General features: G+C 40.9%; 2 protein-coding genes across 11 annotated transcripts in view; one reads left to right on the top strand and one right to left on the bottom strand.

Moving 5' to 3' along the window:
* tcf7 (transcription factor 7) overlaps positions 1–5,153 on the top strand; it is a 59,581-nt gene extending 54,428 nt beyond the window's left edge. For 4 of the 9 annotated variants that reach the window (XM_063203921.1, XM_063203920.1, XM_063203916.1 and 1 more), the window contains one exon: positions 3,322–3,483. In XM_063203921.1, the coding sequence (XP_063059991.1) occupies positions 3,322–3,398 (77 nt within the window). In that variant the 3' untranslated portion in view covers positions 3,399–3,483. Of the gene's footprint in view, positions 1–286; positions 360–3,298 lie in introns of all 9 variants that reach the window. The other 5 variants (XM_063203919.1, XM_063203918.1, XM_063203917.1 and 2 more) reach the window with 2 other exon arrangements.
* A 517-nt stretch (positions 5,154–5,670) lies between these two features.
* Positions 5,671–14,501, bottom strand: skp1 (S-phase kinase-associated protein 1). Of its 2 annotated transcripts, none has more exons than XM_063203922.1 (6): positions 14,364–14,501; positions 12,634–12,730; positions 12,403–12,476; positions 11,995–12,138; positions 7,839–7,979; positions 5,671–6,284 (listed from the first exon to the last, which is right to left on the bottom strand). In XM_063203922.1, exons 2-6 carry the CDS (start codon positions 12,728–12,730, stop codon positions 6,249–6,251), a joined length of 492 nt encoding a protein of 163 aa, XP_063059992.1. In that variant the 5' UTR covers positions 14,364–14,501; the 3' UTR covers positions 5,671–6,248. The 2 variants fall into 2 exon arrangements, with proteins under 2 accessions (XP_063059992.1, XP_063059993.1); XM_063203923.1 differs by having other exon boundaries at positions 14,407–14,487.
* Positions 14,502–14,897: the final 396 nt, after the last annotated feature.

Genomic DNA, 14,897 nt, shown 5'->3' with positions numbered 1-14,897 from the left:
TCTCTCTCTCTCTCCCTCTCCCTCTCTCTCTCTCTCTCTCTCTCTCTCTCTCTCTCTCTCTCTCTCTCTCTCTAGTTCTGCCTGGGTGTTTGTGTTCTCCAGCATAAGGGCCACTAACCGTCTCCTGTTCTCTTGTTGCTTCTTTTTTCCTCAACTGTGCTGCGAATGACATTACTCTCTCCACTCTACATCTCTCACTTTCTCTCTTTATTCTCTCTCTTGCTCCCTCCTCCTTTCTTTTTTTTCTTTCTTGTTCTCTCTCTGCCGCATGCTGCCTTGTGCTCAGAACCTGGCTCTCCTAAGAAATGCAGAGCTCGCTTCGGCCTCAACCAACAAACGGAATGGTGTGGTCCCTGCAGGTGTGTACCTCTCGCTCTCTGCCCTGCACCCACCACCTCCCCTGCTCCCCTCACCTCCCCCTCTCTCTTCCTCTTCCCTCTGCTCTGCCCTGCAAGTGTTCTGGTTGTGCTATGAGATGCACGCCCCTGCATGCTCCAGCCTAACGCCACATCGCCATCTGCTGACAAATGTGAAGTGATGCAAGTTTTGAGGGGTGGTGGGGAAATGTCATCCACTGTCTTGACTTAACCCTCAAGCGACCGACCTGTTTTTGCGACTAATCTGACCAAGCGGGGTCATTTATGACCCCAAGGAGTTTATATAGAAATACCACTATATAAATTATTTTTTGGGGTTCATTCAAATTTATTTACATCTTGCACATACTTGTCCCTCATCTAAAACAAAACAAAAATAATTTGAACATTTTATTGTTTTGCTAAAAATTGGTCAAACTTACATACGTATATGCTAAATATGATGTATGCCCTCATTTGCATATGTAAACATCAAAATACAAAAAACATCCAATACATTTTTTTCTTCTCTCATCATCAGTAATCAACTGAGAAAGTTTCATGGTGATATCTATCTTTTAATTTTTTTAGCCTATTCACTTGGAGTAGTCTTACCATAATAATACAGTATATTTATGCTAATTATGGAAATTGCTCAAGGTGAAACTTTGGGAAACCAAGCTAAATTCTATGCATTAGGCCCATAGATGATATTTCTGCAATAAATCTTTAGGGTACTCAACATTTCTGGGTTCATGAAATCACAAGATCAGAAAATATGGTAATTTACATAGACAAAACCATGTCTCAAACATATAACCTTATGCACACTCAACATTTCTTTGAAGCTTTTTCTGGACATTGTAGCTGTGTAAAGGTGTCTGCCATATGTATTAGAGCAAAGAAATGATTCAACTGATGCTTCAACCTTTGCATAGCCATATAATAAGGAAAATTCAAAAAACGCCATTGATTTCTACACTGATGACTTGTTTCCTCCCTCTTTGTTCATCAAGATGACTTCCATTTCATATTCTCATCATGTGTCTAGGACCACTGTGCCATGATATCAACAAATATGGAGCAATAACAGAGGAAATGCTACCTGGGTGCCCTCACAATATGCTTCGTTGGCTATCGCAGGGGTGCCCTATTTATTTATATAATATATTATATTTTAATACTATAAATGTTTATATTGTAAAAATTTGAGGTCTGCTGACCATGGCCTGCCCCAAGACACAAAATACAAAAACCAGAGTTTGAAAATTACAACAACAATGGACATTATAATGTTGAGTATCTCATGGATCCTCTCGGGGTCATAAATGACCCCAGAGGTGTTTTGATTATAAATCCCATATAGATGGTCCAAATCTCACAAAAATCATTCACAACATGCACAACATATGTATTGACAAACTCCTAGAAGGACAAGTGTTTCTGATGAAAATTGCAGAAATGGTGTATGAAAATATGTGCCCGGGGTCATAAATGACCCCAGTCGGTCGCTTTAGGGTTAAACATTTTCAATATTTTAAAAAAAAGTATTATCCATGGAACTTGATAGTGGCTTGATTACAAATAAAACCCCAGTGTCTCTTATGACATCAATGAGGACGACGGTATAAAGTATTGAATTGATATTGAAGAAGAACTGATGTATCCTAGCCAGCTATTCTGTTACCTGACTTCTGCCAAAGGAGGAACATCCGCGTGTAGTTGGTGAACGCAGCAGAGATTTTTTGAGTACAGGAAGGAACTTTGAACACAGCCAGATGACGTAAGTCAGGTTAGCTACTCTGCACATCGTTCTTTCCGATCATTCCTTGACTTATCAGGAAAGACTTCCTCAATTATGCAATAATATAGTCAGCACATGAAAACCGTGCAAGTTTTTTATGTATTTGCTCTGAAAGTTCTGGTTACTGTGCGTTGTGAATAAACTTGGCTAATTGCCATGACTAACATGGTAATGATGCTGTACGTGCGTATGTACAGTAGTAATAATAAGTATCGCTACATGACTGCAGGATATTTTCCCACTACCACCCATGAAATGTATCAACGTCAGAGCTTTGCAGTGCAGTTGGCACATCCACACACACACACACACACACACACACACACACACACACACACACACACACACACACACACACACACGCTTGGTATTGTGCATGCTCTCTCCCTTTTACTCAGGGCCTTTGATGGCACCTTTTGCTGCCGCACCAACCTCTCACTTTCTCCATTCATGCGGTCGGCCAGAGCCACAAGTGACAAGGAGCCCTCTGACATTTACACAGCGCCCCAACCGCTCTCTTGCTCTCCTGCTCTGCCCTGCTCTCTGTGTGTGTGTGTGTGTGTGTGTGTGTGTGTGTGTGTGTGTGTGTGTGTGTGTGTGTGTGTGTGTGTGTGTGTGTGTGTGTGTGTGTGTGTGTGTGTGTGTGTGTGTGTGTGTGTGTGTGTGTGTGTGTTCCTTGTTCTCTGTGGTGGCGTAGTGACTCACACCTCGCGCTCTGCTGAACACAGGTCCTCTTTGATGTGATGCTGATAGGGTGTGTGTGTGTGTGCGTGTGTGTGTGTGGGCGCGCGCGCGTTTGTCTGTCTGTACAGATACATACACACTACTTTCATCCCTGCAAAGATGGTGAAAGGTGTTGATGCTAGGCTAGCTGACGTTTTCCATTGACGTGAGAGAGCACACCAAGTCTCCTCATGGCCAATGGTTGTGTTCTCCCTCTTAAACTCACCAGGGCTAAGGTTTACACATGAGGACAAAACTATGATGCATTGATATGAACATTGAGATCAGTTATAAATGTACTGTATGATGTAATGTTTGATTTGAATGGAGTCCACATGAACTTTTATTATTTGTGTTTTTTTCTGAAAGAATGTTTCTTAATTGGTGACGATCTACATCCACGCTTTATTCACAGATAACTCTCTTGACTGTTCCTAGGAGGAAAAAGAAGTGCATTCGCTACCTTCAGGGAGGACGGTGCGCCAGCACACATTCTTCCGATGGGAGTGCTATAGACTCGCCCACCTCGTCCCCCACGTACCCCCCTTTCCAGCAGCCGCACTCCCCACTTCCACTCCCCACGCCTGCCCCTGTCCACGCCCCCACGCCACTCCCTCCCAGCCCCCCATTGCCCGGCTCACCACACGGCAAACGCCACCATCACCCCCACCACCACCACCACCACCACTCTCACCACCAGTCGCACCACCGGCCCAAACTCCTCGGACTTTCCGTTCAAACTTTAACCAGGCAACAACAGAAATGCCCGCCCCCGTAGGTGCTGTACCCACTGTAGACGTATATTCTGTATACAAATATTATGTATAGTATGTCTATGGTAGCCACTGTACAGCAACCTCTTCTTCTATCCACACTAAGCACCTATTCCTGAAAAGGCATCACCCCCCCACCACCACCACCCATCACAGCTGCCATGTTACCCCACCCCCCCCTCCCAGCCCCCACTCATCCTCAGGGGGAAAAGATCAAACTGCACCCTAATGCAAACCACTCCCACACCTGGAAATGGCGAGGTCAGGTCACACACCAAACCAGCCAAGCCACATCACAAGACGAGACGAGCACTCAAGAGGATAGAGGACCCAGTCATACTGTGGGCTTCTTTGTTGTTTTCTTCTTTCTCTTCTTTTTAAAAAGTGACCTGAAGTTACAACCCACTTTTAAACGAGCTGCCAAGGGTTTTTTTTTTGGCTAATCGACCACTGTTTGGTGCTGTGATGTATTATTTTAAAAGGTGTTTTTGTCATATTTATCCATTTCTGTAACACTCTCCAATCATGTTTGACAGCAAACGTTATTCATACTTAAAATGGGTATGAGTCTTGGTTTTAAGAGATGACCACTGTCAGTGAAAAACAGCTTCCAAGTACAAAATGTTTTTTATATGTAACAGTCAGACTGTTTGTTCATTCCATGTTCGTTGTTACATTTTGTTCTGAGGGAAGTAAGACTTCCAGTTCATGAAATGGTTTTTACCGAAGTCTTAAATCTTTCCTATACACTCCAATACGAGTAAATCTGCTTTAACACATATACAAGTTCTCACTTTTCCATGGTCGGGTTTTGTGTATTTTTTGTTACAGTTCTACGAGTTCTATGGCACTTCCTTACAAAAAACTGCATTTTGGATTGGCCAACCAAAGATTCTGAAATGTACGTTCCACAGTCTTACATGGTGTTAATGGAAAGGTTTTCTTTTGTAGGTCCTTGAATCAATTTCAACCCCTTTTTGAGATTCACAGATTCCTCACTTACTCAACAAATGTTTTCCTTGCTTGGTGTTGTTTACTTCCCATTATAATTCCATAGTCCTCACAGGCTATTTAACAGACTTCCTTTCTGGCCAGTCACAGATTTTTTTTATTTTCATTCGTTGTAAAGTTTTTATAAAAAGTTGAAATTCTTGATTATATAAGTGAAAAAAAGCTTTTATATGTTTTAAAATTATTTTTAGTTTTTTTTTCCCTGTCCTACAAGCAATACATTGTTCTTTTTTTTTTCTTTTTGCAAAATAGCGTTTCAATGTTTCAGTATTCTCTGCCTCCTGTTGCAGAAATCTTTTTTTAATTATTATTTTGAAATGTCGTTTGCCACTGCCATTGTGTGCATGTACTGCCTTAGACTACCAAAACTACAGCTGACAAGACATAGCTTTATCGCTGTGGTCATGCTTGTGCACTCTCTGCCCTGGAGTTACCCAAGGTTACCAGACGGAGTTGAAGAGATTAAAAAGCTGCAAACAGACTGTCTCCGGATATCTCCGTCTCTTTCTCTCTCCGCTGGACCTTGCTCTGATGCTAAACAACTGTAGACTGTCATTTTTAAGTTTCTGTAACACATTTAGGTCTCGCTTACGTGTTTTTTTCTGATCTTTTTTTGTTGGATGTATTAAAGTATTTTGAAAAATGTCGTCTTGTGTTTTAACTCCAGAATGAACAAATGGATGGAAATAAGCAATAAATACGGCCTTCTCAGAGGTCAACACTAAGTAATTTACCACATTATGCAGATTTATAATAATGTTCTAATTATGGAGATCCAGAATGCGGACATTTAAGTGCTCTGAACATTTTTTAAGACCCCATGTTTGTCAAAAGGGCATGTTAGTTCTCTGCATACGTTCCTTCCTTTTGCAACTTTATACATCCATCTGTCTCTTAACAGATTGTGCGTTTCTTGGTTGTTTTGATTGAATTGATTTGCTTGTGATTATAGATAAACCAGTGTCAAACTAAGGACATGAAGGCAAGACAAACTCCACACATGTCAAAACATTTCTGCATTTCACTTTATTCCTTCAATTCATGATACTGGTCTGTTACAAGGCCAAAAGGCACACCCAACCCTACATAAAAACCCTTACTGAAAGACCAACAAACATTCTCTTCCAGTTCAGAGAGGAGCTTTAAAATATGTTAAACCTATTAACCAACCTGTAGACCCCTCATCCCCACCCCAGGAAAAAAACATCTCTCTGATACACTTGCTAGAAATCAGTAAACAATGTTAATACAAATAATAAAAAAGAATACATTGCATCAAGTCGTCCTACCATTTCATGGCAAACACATAACATGATGGGTGGTGGCAAGAGTGGCTGCCAGAGCTTATACCTAAGAACAGTAAATAAGCCAACCGTTGAGTTTCATTTAATTTGAACATGACCTAACTGACATGTCAAACATCAGTGAGCATGCTGTGCCTACACGGCGGATGGACGTTTGAAGGGGAGGAGTCAGCCACTCTTTACCGTCCAATCATGACAGCTACCCATAAATATCAACAGTGCAGTGCATCTGTGGACCAGGGGGCCTCACACATAGGGGGGCCGCCAAGGAGGCCCTTCACTTCTCTTCACACCACTGGTTCTCCTTACGCACCTGAGAGGTAAGGTGGGGAAATCAAGACAATACATCAGAGATAGATATGCAGTGCAAACAAAACTCCTTATTTGAATGAAATTATAGAAATGAGGGCTGCACAATACCAAAAATGTATCAAAATCGCGATAACAAGAGTGGCGATACACGTATCGCGAACATGACTTAATATCCAAAACAAGTCCATTTTTTCTGTGCCTTCCAATCACTAACTGAATTGTGAACAAATGCGTGTGAAACCCGCCATGACCAAAGCCGAACCCCCTGCCACACACACAGACAGACAGTACACGCAGGCAGAGCAGTGTGATTTCCTTCACACTCTCATAGCACTTATCTTGTTCGGCTAGTGAATGACGTTAAACAAACTCATGTGGGGAATCGGAGGCTAAAATCACCTCATTTGAAGCTTCTATTTAAATTTCACGATGACGTTACAGACAATATATATTTTCCCCTAAGCATCGCTTAAATATATCATTATCGAGGTATTCCATACTGTTATCGAGTATAGATTTTTTTTCTGATATCGTGCAGCCCTAATAGAAATGTCCCTGAGTTGCAAGCATCTACAAGCAGTTAAATATACCCCCGGCCCTAGATTTCAAGTGTCAGAGATCTTTGAAATATATGATTTGCTTTTTTAGGTGCTAGTTATAGATGCTGGACATTTTTAAATGTGGATATTTTGTATCTGTTTATGTACAAACACTACATGTGGGCAAAAATAAAAACTCCATTGTGATAGGTGCATTTTTATCCTGTCTCGCCAAATGAATGGATTCTGCCTTGCTCCACGAACATTCATCTGGAACTATGCCATATGTGTAGGTCCGTGAAAGCGTGTTTTTTACATTTCTTTAAAATCCTTGCATGTGATTGGGAAAACCACTTGACTGATATTTTTAATGAGATGGTACTTTACCACTCACTCAAAATACAGTTGAGATTACAGAATCAATGTCAACGAATGAACCAATGTGAGCACCCATTGTTGTCTGAAACAGCTGTTGCATTTTACTTATTTTTGCCTTCTCCACTATGTCTAAATGTTGATTATGTCACGTCATGAATATCCTGCAATTTTGAGAAGTTCTACCACATGCCGGTTTGGGAGCAGAGGAAATCAAGATACCCTTGTGTGAGCTCATGAAGCTGAGCAGAAAGACACGATGGTCTGATGAGAGTCAGGCAAGTGCAATTTTGCCTTCTAAATGGAATATTTTTTTAAACCACAGTGTTGAAATGCGCATTGTGAAACTCAGTTGATGTGTAAAGGAGTGGCCAAAACCAACGTCCTATCAAAAATATTCATATACTCATAATCCAAGAAGCTGTTCATATTCATATTCATATATAACAGCTTCTTGGAGGGCTTGCAGGTGAAGTACTGTACTGCAGGTCTATAGACTTTGTTTGGAAACCATCTAATTCTAATTAACACCTGGATCACCAGACGGGTACATCAGCCAATTAGTAGGATCACCTGTGTTAATTGAAACGGTGATAGGAAAACACAGCATCGTGGCATGCAGCATAACTAGGGTCTCCTACCTGTGCCTCCTCTTCCTCTGTGAAATCGTTTTTGATATTGAACGTCTTGCGGATCTCCTCGGGGGTCTTGCCTTTGATCATGTTGGCAACCGTCTTGCAGGTGACATCTAACAAGCCTTTGATGTCCAGGTAGTTTGCAGCCTGCACAAACAAAAGCAGAGGTGCTAAATGAGAGCTCCAATCTCATACCTGTGAGCAATCCACAGAGCATGGAGCAGAGCTGCTCCAAGAGCACATCTGGAGCTTTTCTGCCAAAGACTATGAAATGGACACCATGACAGGGTATCTGCACATTTTTGCTCACCCAATTTAATGCTTTTTAATACCATTTTTAATACCTCCAACAAGAAAATTAATACCACTACACGGGGTGTGTGCATGTGCACGTTACATGGTATAGTTGTTATTACATTGCTATAATGCAATGTAATACATATATACAATAAAAGTATTATTATGACTATTGTGCTAGTAGTGAAGCCTAATGTGAACACATGTAAGCAGCAGCTAGGAAGAACTGATCTGGAAGCCTATGGAGACCAAGCTTGCCGAATTGCATACAAGCAGGAATTAAGTTAATGGGGGGGCCTAATGTTTCTCCCTCAGCCTCGCACATGCTTTAATAAGCCTATGTTCTATGAAATAAAACTGAGCATGCATTCACGCTGCTCTCTGTGTTATTTCATTCTCACTGCCAGCTCCCTTATCACTTTCTGTGGCAGACATTTGCCATGACTTGTTAAAGAGGTTTCTGCCCCTCCCTTAGAATAATGTATTATTTAAAATCAAAGTAGCCTGCATCTGTGTTAAAATTACAGTTGATCTGGCTGCTGCCCAGAGGGCCCAAGCTCCAATAGCCTATTATTGGTGTGCTTAATTTAACCAAAGAGATGCAAACACAACAAAAAAGAGCGAGGTGACACAAACTAGTTTGAAACACCATTAGGCCTAACCCATTTCTTATAAATTCCTTCAAAACTGAAACCATTTCAAAATTGTGCATGTTTGAAAGTTTGATGACATTTCATCAAATACCTTCAATTAGAAAAATAAAATAAAATGGGCAACAATTGACCATTCATAATGGATAAATAGTTGAGTGCACATTAGCCTACTATGAGTAGAGGCTATAACACCTGTTGATTAAAAAGGGTTAAAAAGGAACGGCTCTGGGCTGCTCCTCCTTTCCCCCCCAAGCTTCATCATAGAGACGGTGGCATCTAACAAGAGGCGTTCTACTTTCAGTTTAGCAACAAGTCCTTCTTCGGAGCGGCGAGAGCAAGAAGCAGCAGCAGCTTCATGTGAATACCACAAGCATTTCACCGTGCTGACAGGCGACTAAAATATAAGCTACCGATGCACACGCCACGCGGTTACCGATTTGGACATCCTCGCACATCCTCATTGCGTCATTTAGACTCGTAAACTCCGGTTTATTACATTTAACACACATTTCCACCGCTTGCAACTTCACTACACCCGGGCACACTCCCGAGTGCGTTGCCTAACCGTAGTGATACGAAGCTCGGAGACTTTAGAATATTGCACGATTAAACTGCTAATCTAAATTGCAATCATGGCATTCATGAAATTATATGCGTTAGCAAACGCTACACTCAAACTCAGACTTTCGACGAGTAAAGCGGTACCACAGAAATATCCACGCTGCATTTTGGTTGATGAAATTTAAAGTCTCAAATCTTTACTGCGGTCAAGTTAGCCACCACACGCATTGTGGTCGATGGAATTAACTTGGTCAGCCATCGTCATCAACCAGTAGGGGGATCCAGACGAGGGGGTCTGCTACCTGGCCGCCTGTTATTTACTGTCGAGTGCCTTGTTTCCTACCCCAGTCATGTTCCGACTCGGAGCGCTTGTTGCCGTCTGTCTTTGTGATGGAAAAATGTATTTTACGTAATTTAACTGTCCAAACATCTATATATTAGGCTACTACATTGTGTCCGTATGAAATTTAATGCCAATCCTTTGGAAAATTAATGCCACACCTCGAAATTTAATGACTTTTAAAGCCTTAAATTGCAAGTTCTGTATTTAATGCTTTTTAATGCTTTTTAATGCCCGCGGGGACCCTGCATGATGATAAGGTTTCATACCGGTACATCAATGAACTAAGAACTATGAACTAAGAACTATGAACTAATGAAAAGTCAGTGAACGAATTGAATTTAGTTAGTTTAGTTACAATTGTGTTCATTTTTGTTCACTTTTAACATTGAATAATGGCTGGTTTATTTTACATTAAATTACTATAGGAACACAGATGTAATCATCAGACGATGTACTTCTTCATGGAAACCTTATATACCGGTAAACATCACCCTTATACAAGTATCAGCAAATATACCATCCTTGTTGCATTCTGCACACACACAAACCTAGAAACCACACACCTAGAAACCATGCTGCTGGGTGCTTTGTTCAGGAACCCTGTACTTTGTTAGTAATCCTGGCAGGTCATTCACTGACCCACTTACTATTTGTCTAACAGGCATTATTTTTAAACATGGATGGCTTCATATATACATTGCAAATCATTACAACAAAATCAATCCAATGAGGCTCCAGTTGATGCATTTCTCTACAGTCAGCATATTTTACCATTGTGAATATGAAGGTGAGGTCAAAAAAAAAGAGAAAAAAGGGCGGAAATGTAGCGTGTAACGTTCAAGTATACAGCTGCATAAATGAAGCATGTTACACTTCACTTTAGTGCACTTCATTGTCCCTCCAGAGCGCGCTGGTCCCTCAGTCTTATAGTGCCATCTCCTGAGAGATAATTGGTATTACTCTCCAGCAGCAAAGAATGCTGTAAACCTGCCAGACAAAATCTGACATGCGGCAAAAAAAAAACTTGCCGCACTCCCGACTCCCAATCTGTCCCCTCACCACTAAGACCATGGTTAAGTTTTAAACCAGGCTTAGTTCACCTATAGGAAGTGGTAAACCTGTTAAATGATATGCCTACAGACATCATTCAGTTTAGACAACGAGGAATCAAAACTTTTCTATTAGATGATTTATCCCTACCTCAAGGTTCACTTAACCTGGTTTACTACTGAACCAGCTTCTTAGTATACCCTGCAGATTGGAAATGCCCAGTTGGGCTGGAACTTGACCGTTGGCTAACGGTTGGTTGCCACACCATAAATCTGGGGGACTGGGATCGAGTCTAACCATCATGTCCCGAACCCGTTTTTAAAAAAATGCTTACGGCTAAGCTCCTTGAATATGCAAAATGTAGTTCTAAGCATATTACAAATGTCTTGCAAAGTTCAAGGGACCAAGGGTGTGTGCACTTGGTTGACATATGAGACATGTCATTTAGCCCACCTCTCTGACTAAGACTAAGCTGCGCTATGCGTGCCACCAAACATGTTGAGCAAGAAGAAGCCTCACAAACAAGTCTGGCTGTAAACACTTGCCCTTCTGACAGCCCTGTTGTAGTCATCAGAGACTGACTCAACATTACTGACATTAGATTTATGTTTCTCACTGGTACACAAGAGAAAATAAGTAAGTTATATTAGTGCTTTATATCTATATAATATTAGGGTGGGTGTAGAATAATTCAGTCAATCCGGAAAGTATTCACAGCGCTTCACTTTTTTCACATTTTATTATCTTACAGCCTTATTCCAAATGCTACAAATGAATCCCTGTTGTTTGACAACAGAGATTCATTTGTAGCATTTGGAATAAGGCTGTAAGATAATAAAAACTGAAAAAAGTGAAGCGCTGTGAATACTTTCCGGATTGACTGTATATTTAGGATGTCAGGGTGGACACTGAATTTGGATTTGAGATAGGCGTTTATAAAATATGACTAATGGTGTGACCATCACTATGGTGGTGAGTGTAGTATGTGCTCAGACGGTCATCCCAACAGGGGTTAGGGTAGGGGTTGGTTAAGTATTAGGTTGAATCCTTGTGAGGTCACCGAATAAATCACAGCAACAGTGAGTTAATATTTTTTTTCTTTTCCATTTTCATTTCAGTTCAATTACATCCAGCACCCCTGACAACTGATGTTGTTGGTGTGTGTGTGTGTGTGTGTGTGTGTGTGTGTGTGTGTGTGTGTGTGTGTGTGTGTGTGTGTGTGTGTGTGTGTTGTTTTTTCTTGGCAGGAAGAACCTACCAGGATGAGTTCAAAGAGGGTTCCCTGGTCCACCTTGAGGAACTCCTGGTCCCACACGGGGATGTCGTCTGTCCTCTTCTCCTTGTTCTCGTCATCCTCTGGGGGAGGGGGGTCATCTTTGTGATGGGTGCACCACTGGATCACCTGAACATATTACATTACGATTACATTACCTTAAAATGACCACTTTGTTAAACAAAAAACCCACCACAACTGATCATACAACAGTCCTGTGCTTTCGAAGCCAAGCCAAGGTCAGTGTACAATTGATAATGAAGGAGTATTGGACAAGCCGCTTAGCTTAGTGTCATGATAGACTGGTAACCCAATTCCATGATGGTAAATTCTGCTTGTGAAACCAATGACCTCACAAACAACATTTAACTCCACTACGATCAATGAAGCTACCTTTTTGAGTATGGCTGCATTCACATTAGGTAAAGGCACTGGGTCGTCATCTCCTTCGTCGTCCATGCCCAAATCTGTCAAATGAATTGGCATTAGCCAAAAATCATCAACCTAGTGAATCAGTAACATTTCGCGTCCTCTATCCAAATACTACATGCGCTCTACAACAATAAAACTGAACAGTATAAGGCAACCACAGGTTAAAAAGTGGGTCATACATCTCAGTCTTACCTTCCAGCATGGTCTTAATAGTTACTGACTGCTTGGCTATTTCCACATCAACTTCAAACAACTCCCCATCTGAACTTTGTAATTTTATGGTCGGCATCTGGAGGAAAACCATATTCACCAAACACAAAGGGGAAATAATGCAGTTGGTAAAATATCACACACACATCCAGTATATCACGAAAGTGAGTACACCCCTGCAGTTTTGGCAGATTTGTGAGTATCTTTTCGTAGGAAAGCATAATTTAAAAAAAAAACTTTGACACAATGTTAAGTGACCTTTTAACAACATATTTAACCGCTTAAATTTCTTGTTCACACAGAAAAAAACAAAATACAGCCATTAATGTTTGAACATGTACCCACAAAAGTGAGTACACCCCAGATTGAAATCCGGTAGAGAAGGGGCCGTGTTGGCTCGAATCGTCTCAAAATGAAAAGGCATTAAAAGGGAGGTCATCGGTGTGCATTTCAACCTCTTGTCATTGAACTTGTACATTTTGAGTGTGCACCTGGCTTAAATAGATTGGTGTGAGATTTTAATGCAATCCTATGGAGAATATCATGATCTGCTTCAGTAGTCACAGTGCATGTTGACATGCATGCTTCTGTATTTCAGATTGCCAATGTTGACAGCATTCATGCATCCCCAAACCATGTCAGTCCCACTACCATGCTTGGCTATTGAGAGGATTCCCTTTTTTGTAAAACTCACTTGTTTACCACCACACATGTTTGACACCATCTAAAGGAAATTTGTTTATCTTGGTCTCAAGAGAGATGAACAGACCAAGGATATGGGTCACTGGAACCATGTCGTGTGATCTGAAGGGACCAAGATAAACAAATTTACTTTAGATGGTGTCAAGCATTTGTGGTGGTAAACAAGTGAGTCCTTGTCCTCCTGTCACTTCCTGTGGATTCTACAGAGTCTCTACTTTCAATGGTACCAGCCACTTCATAATAGGTCGAAGTATGCAGACACAGGAACCATTTAAGTAGACATTGTGCAAAACCTTTAAAAAAAAAAAACCTCAAAAATAGCCCCAAAGTACAAGAGGTTTTAATGGTTGTATTTAGTTTTTTTCCGAGTGACCAAGAAATTTAAGCGGTTAAATATGTTGTTAAAAGGTCATATAACATTGTGTCAAAGTGAACAATCATATTTTTGATGCTTTCCTATGAAAAAATATACTCACAAATCTGCCAAAACTGCAGGGGTGTACTCACTTTTGTGATACTGTAGTTTCCTGGGATGAACACAGTCACACACACCTATAAACAAGTACCACCACACACTAAAAAAATAAATCCTAGCTTAATTAATTACAATAGGTGATTAGGTACAATACAGTGATATAGGTGAGCTTGCACGGAGATATTCATACAGCCAAATGGGCCAGAGGGAAGGCCTTTTTATTGGGCTCTCTGTACAAGAGAGCTACAACTATTCTGTCAAACAGCAATGCACATGAGTGGAGTCCAGCCCGCGCCCGCCAATCAGTCTCAGCGGTACATTCACCAAATGTACATTTATCCTTGTGGAATACCCCTCTTGAACACACAAAATTACAGTAATTTCAACACAAGAAAGCCAAATGAACCATGCCAGACATGAATTGCAAGCTAGCTGATAGTGTCGGATGTCTAGGAATTGTCAGTACAATAAAGCAGTTGGAGAACAAAATACATATCCGATATTTTTATCACCAGGTGTCATCAACTGACATTACCTTTTCTTGTGCCACAAAACGAATAATTCACGAAAACACGTACTATATTTGTCCCAGTTATTTCGCAACAAAGCTCACAACATCATTCAGAGCTTGCGCCGTGCACTCGGGGAAGGGATCATGTTAGGACCTCAAGTTAGTAGTCCACAACATTGCCCGATTGGATTTTTACACTGGCCGTCAGTAAACTGAAGCTGAGCGTTGATGTTAAGTCGATACACATGCAGGGCAAAAAACAAACAAACAGTGTTTACATTTTGAAATGTTTGAAATTAGTAATGCTTATTATTTAGTGAGGCCAGGTTAACCATAAATTAATTTGAACAGAGTTATGTTGAAGCTACCCATGGCATCATTGCCAAAGTATCAATTCTGATGCATGCCAACAATGAACTGGAATTATTTCACATGAGTTTGATGCCCACCAAACTCTCTGAAACCAGAGTTGTTTTATTTGCAGACACATTGAAATTGGGCAGTTTAATTTAAGGCAGGCACATTTGAGACGTACCTGACTACAGTGACCTAAATCCA

Source organism: Engraulis encrasicolus, chromosome 7 (assembly GCF_034702125.1).
Source record: "Engraulis encrasicolus isolate BLACKSEA-1 chromosome 7, IST_EnEncr_1.0, whole genome shotgun sequence".
Classification (NCBI taxonomy): Eukaryota; Metazoa; Chordata; class Actinopteri; order Clupeiformes; family Engraulidae; genus Engraulis; species Engraulis encrasicolus.
Note: the sequence above shows the minus strand (reverse complement) of the source record. Positions and strands in the feature narration are given on the sequence as shown.

Coding starts and splice junctions, on each gene's coding strand:
- skp1 (XM_063203922.1), bottom strand. CDS start 12,730: ATGCCGACCATAAAATTACAAAGTTCAGATGGGGAGTTGTTTGAAGTT. Junction 7,980..11,994: donor CCCTCTTTGAACTCATCCTG/GTAGGTTCTTCC, acceptor TTGTTTGTGCAG/GCTGCAAACTACCTGGACAT. Junction 6,285..7,838: donor CAGAGGAAGAGGAGGCACAG/GTAGGAGACCCT, acceptor CTTACCTCTCAG/GTGCGTAAGGAGAACCAGTG.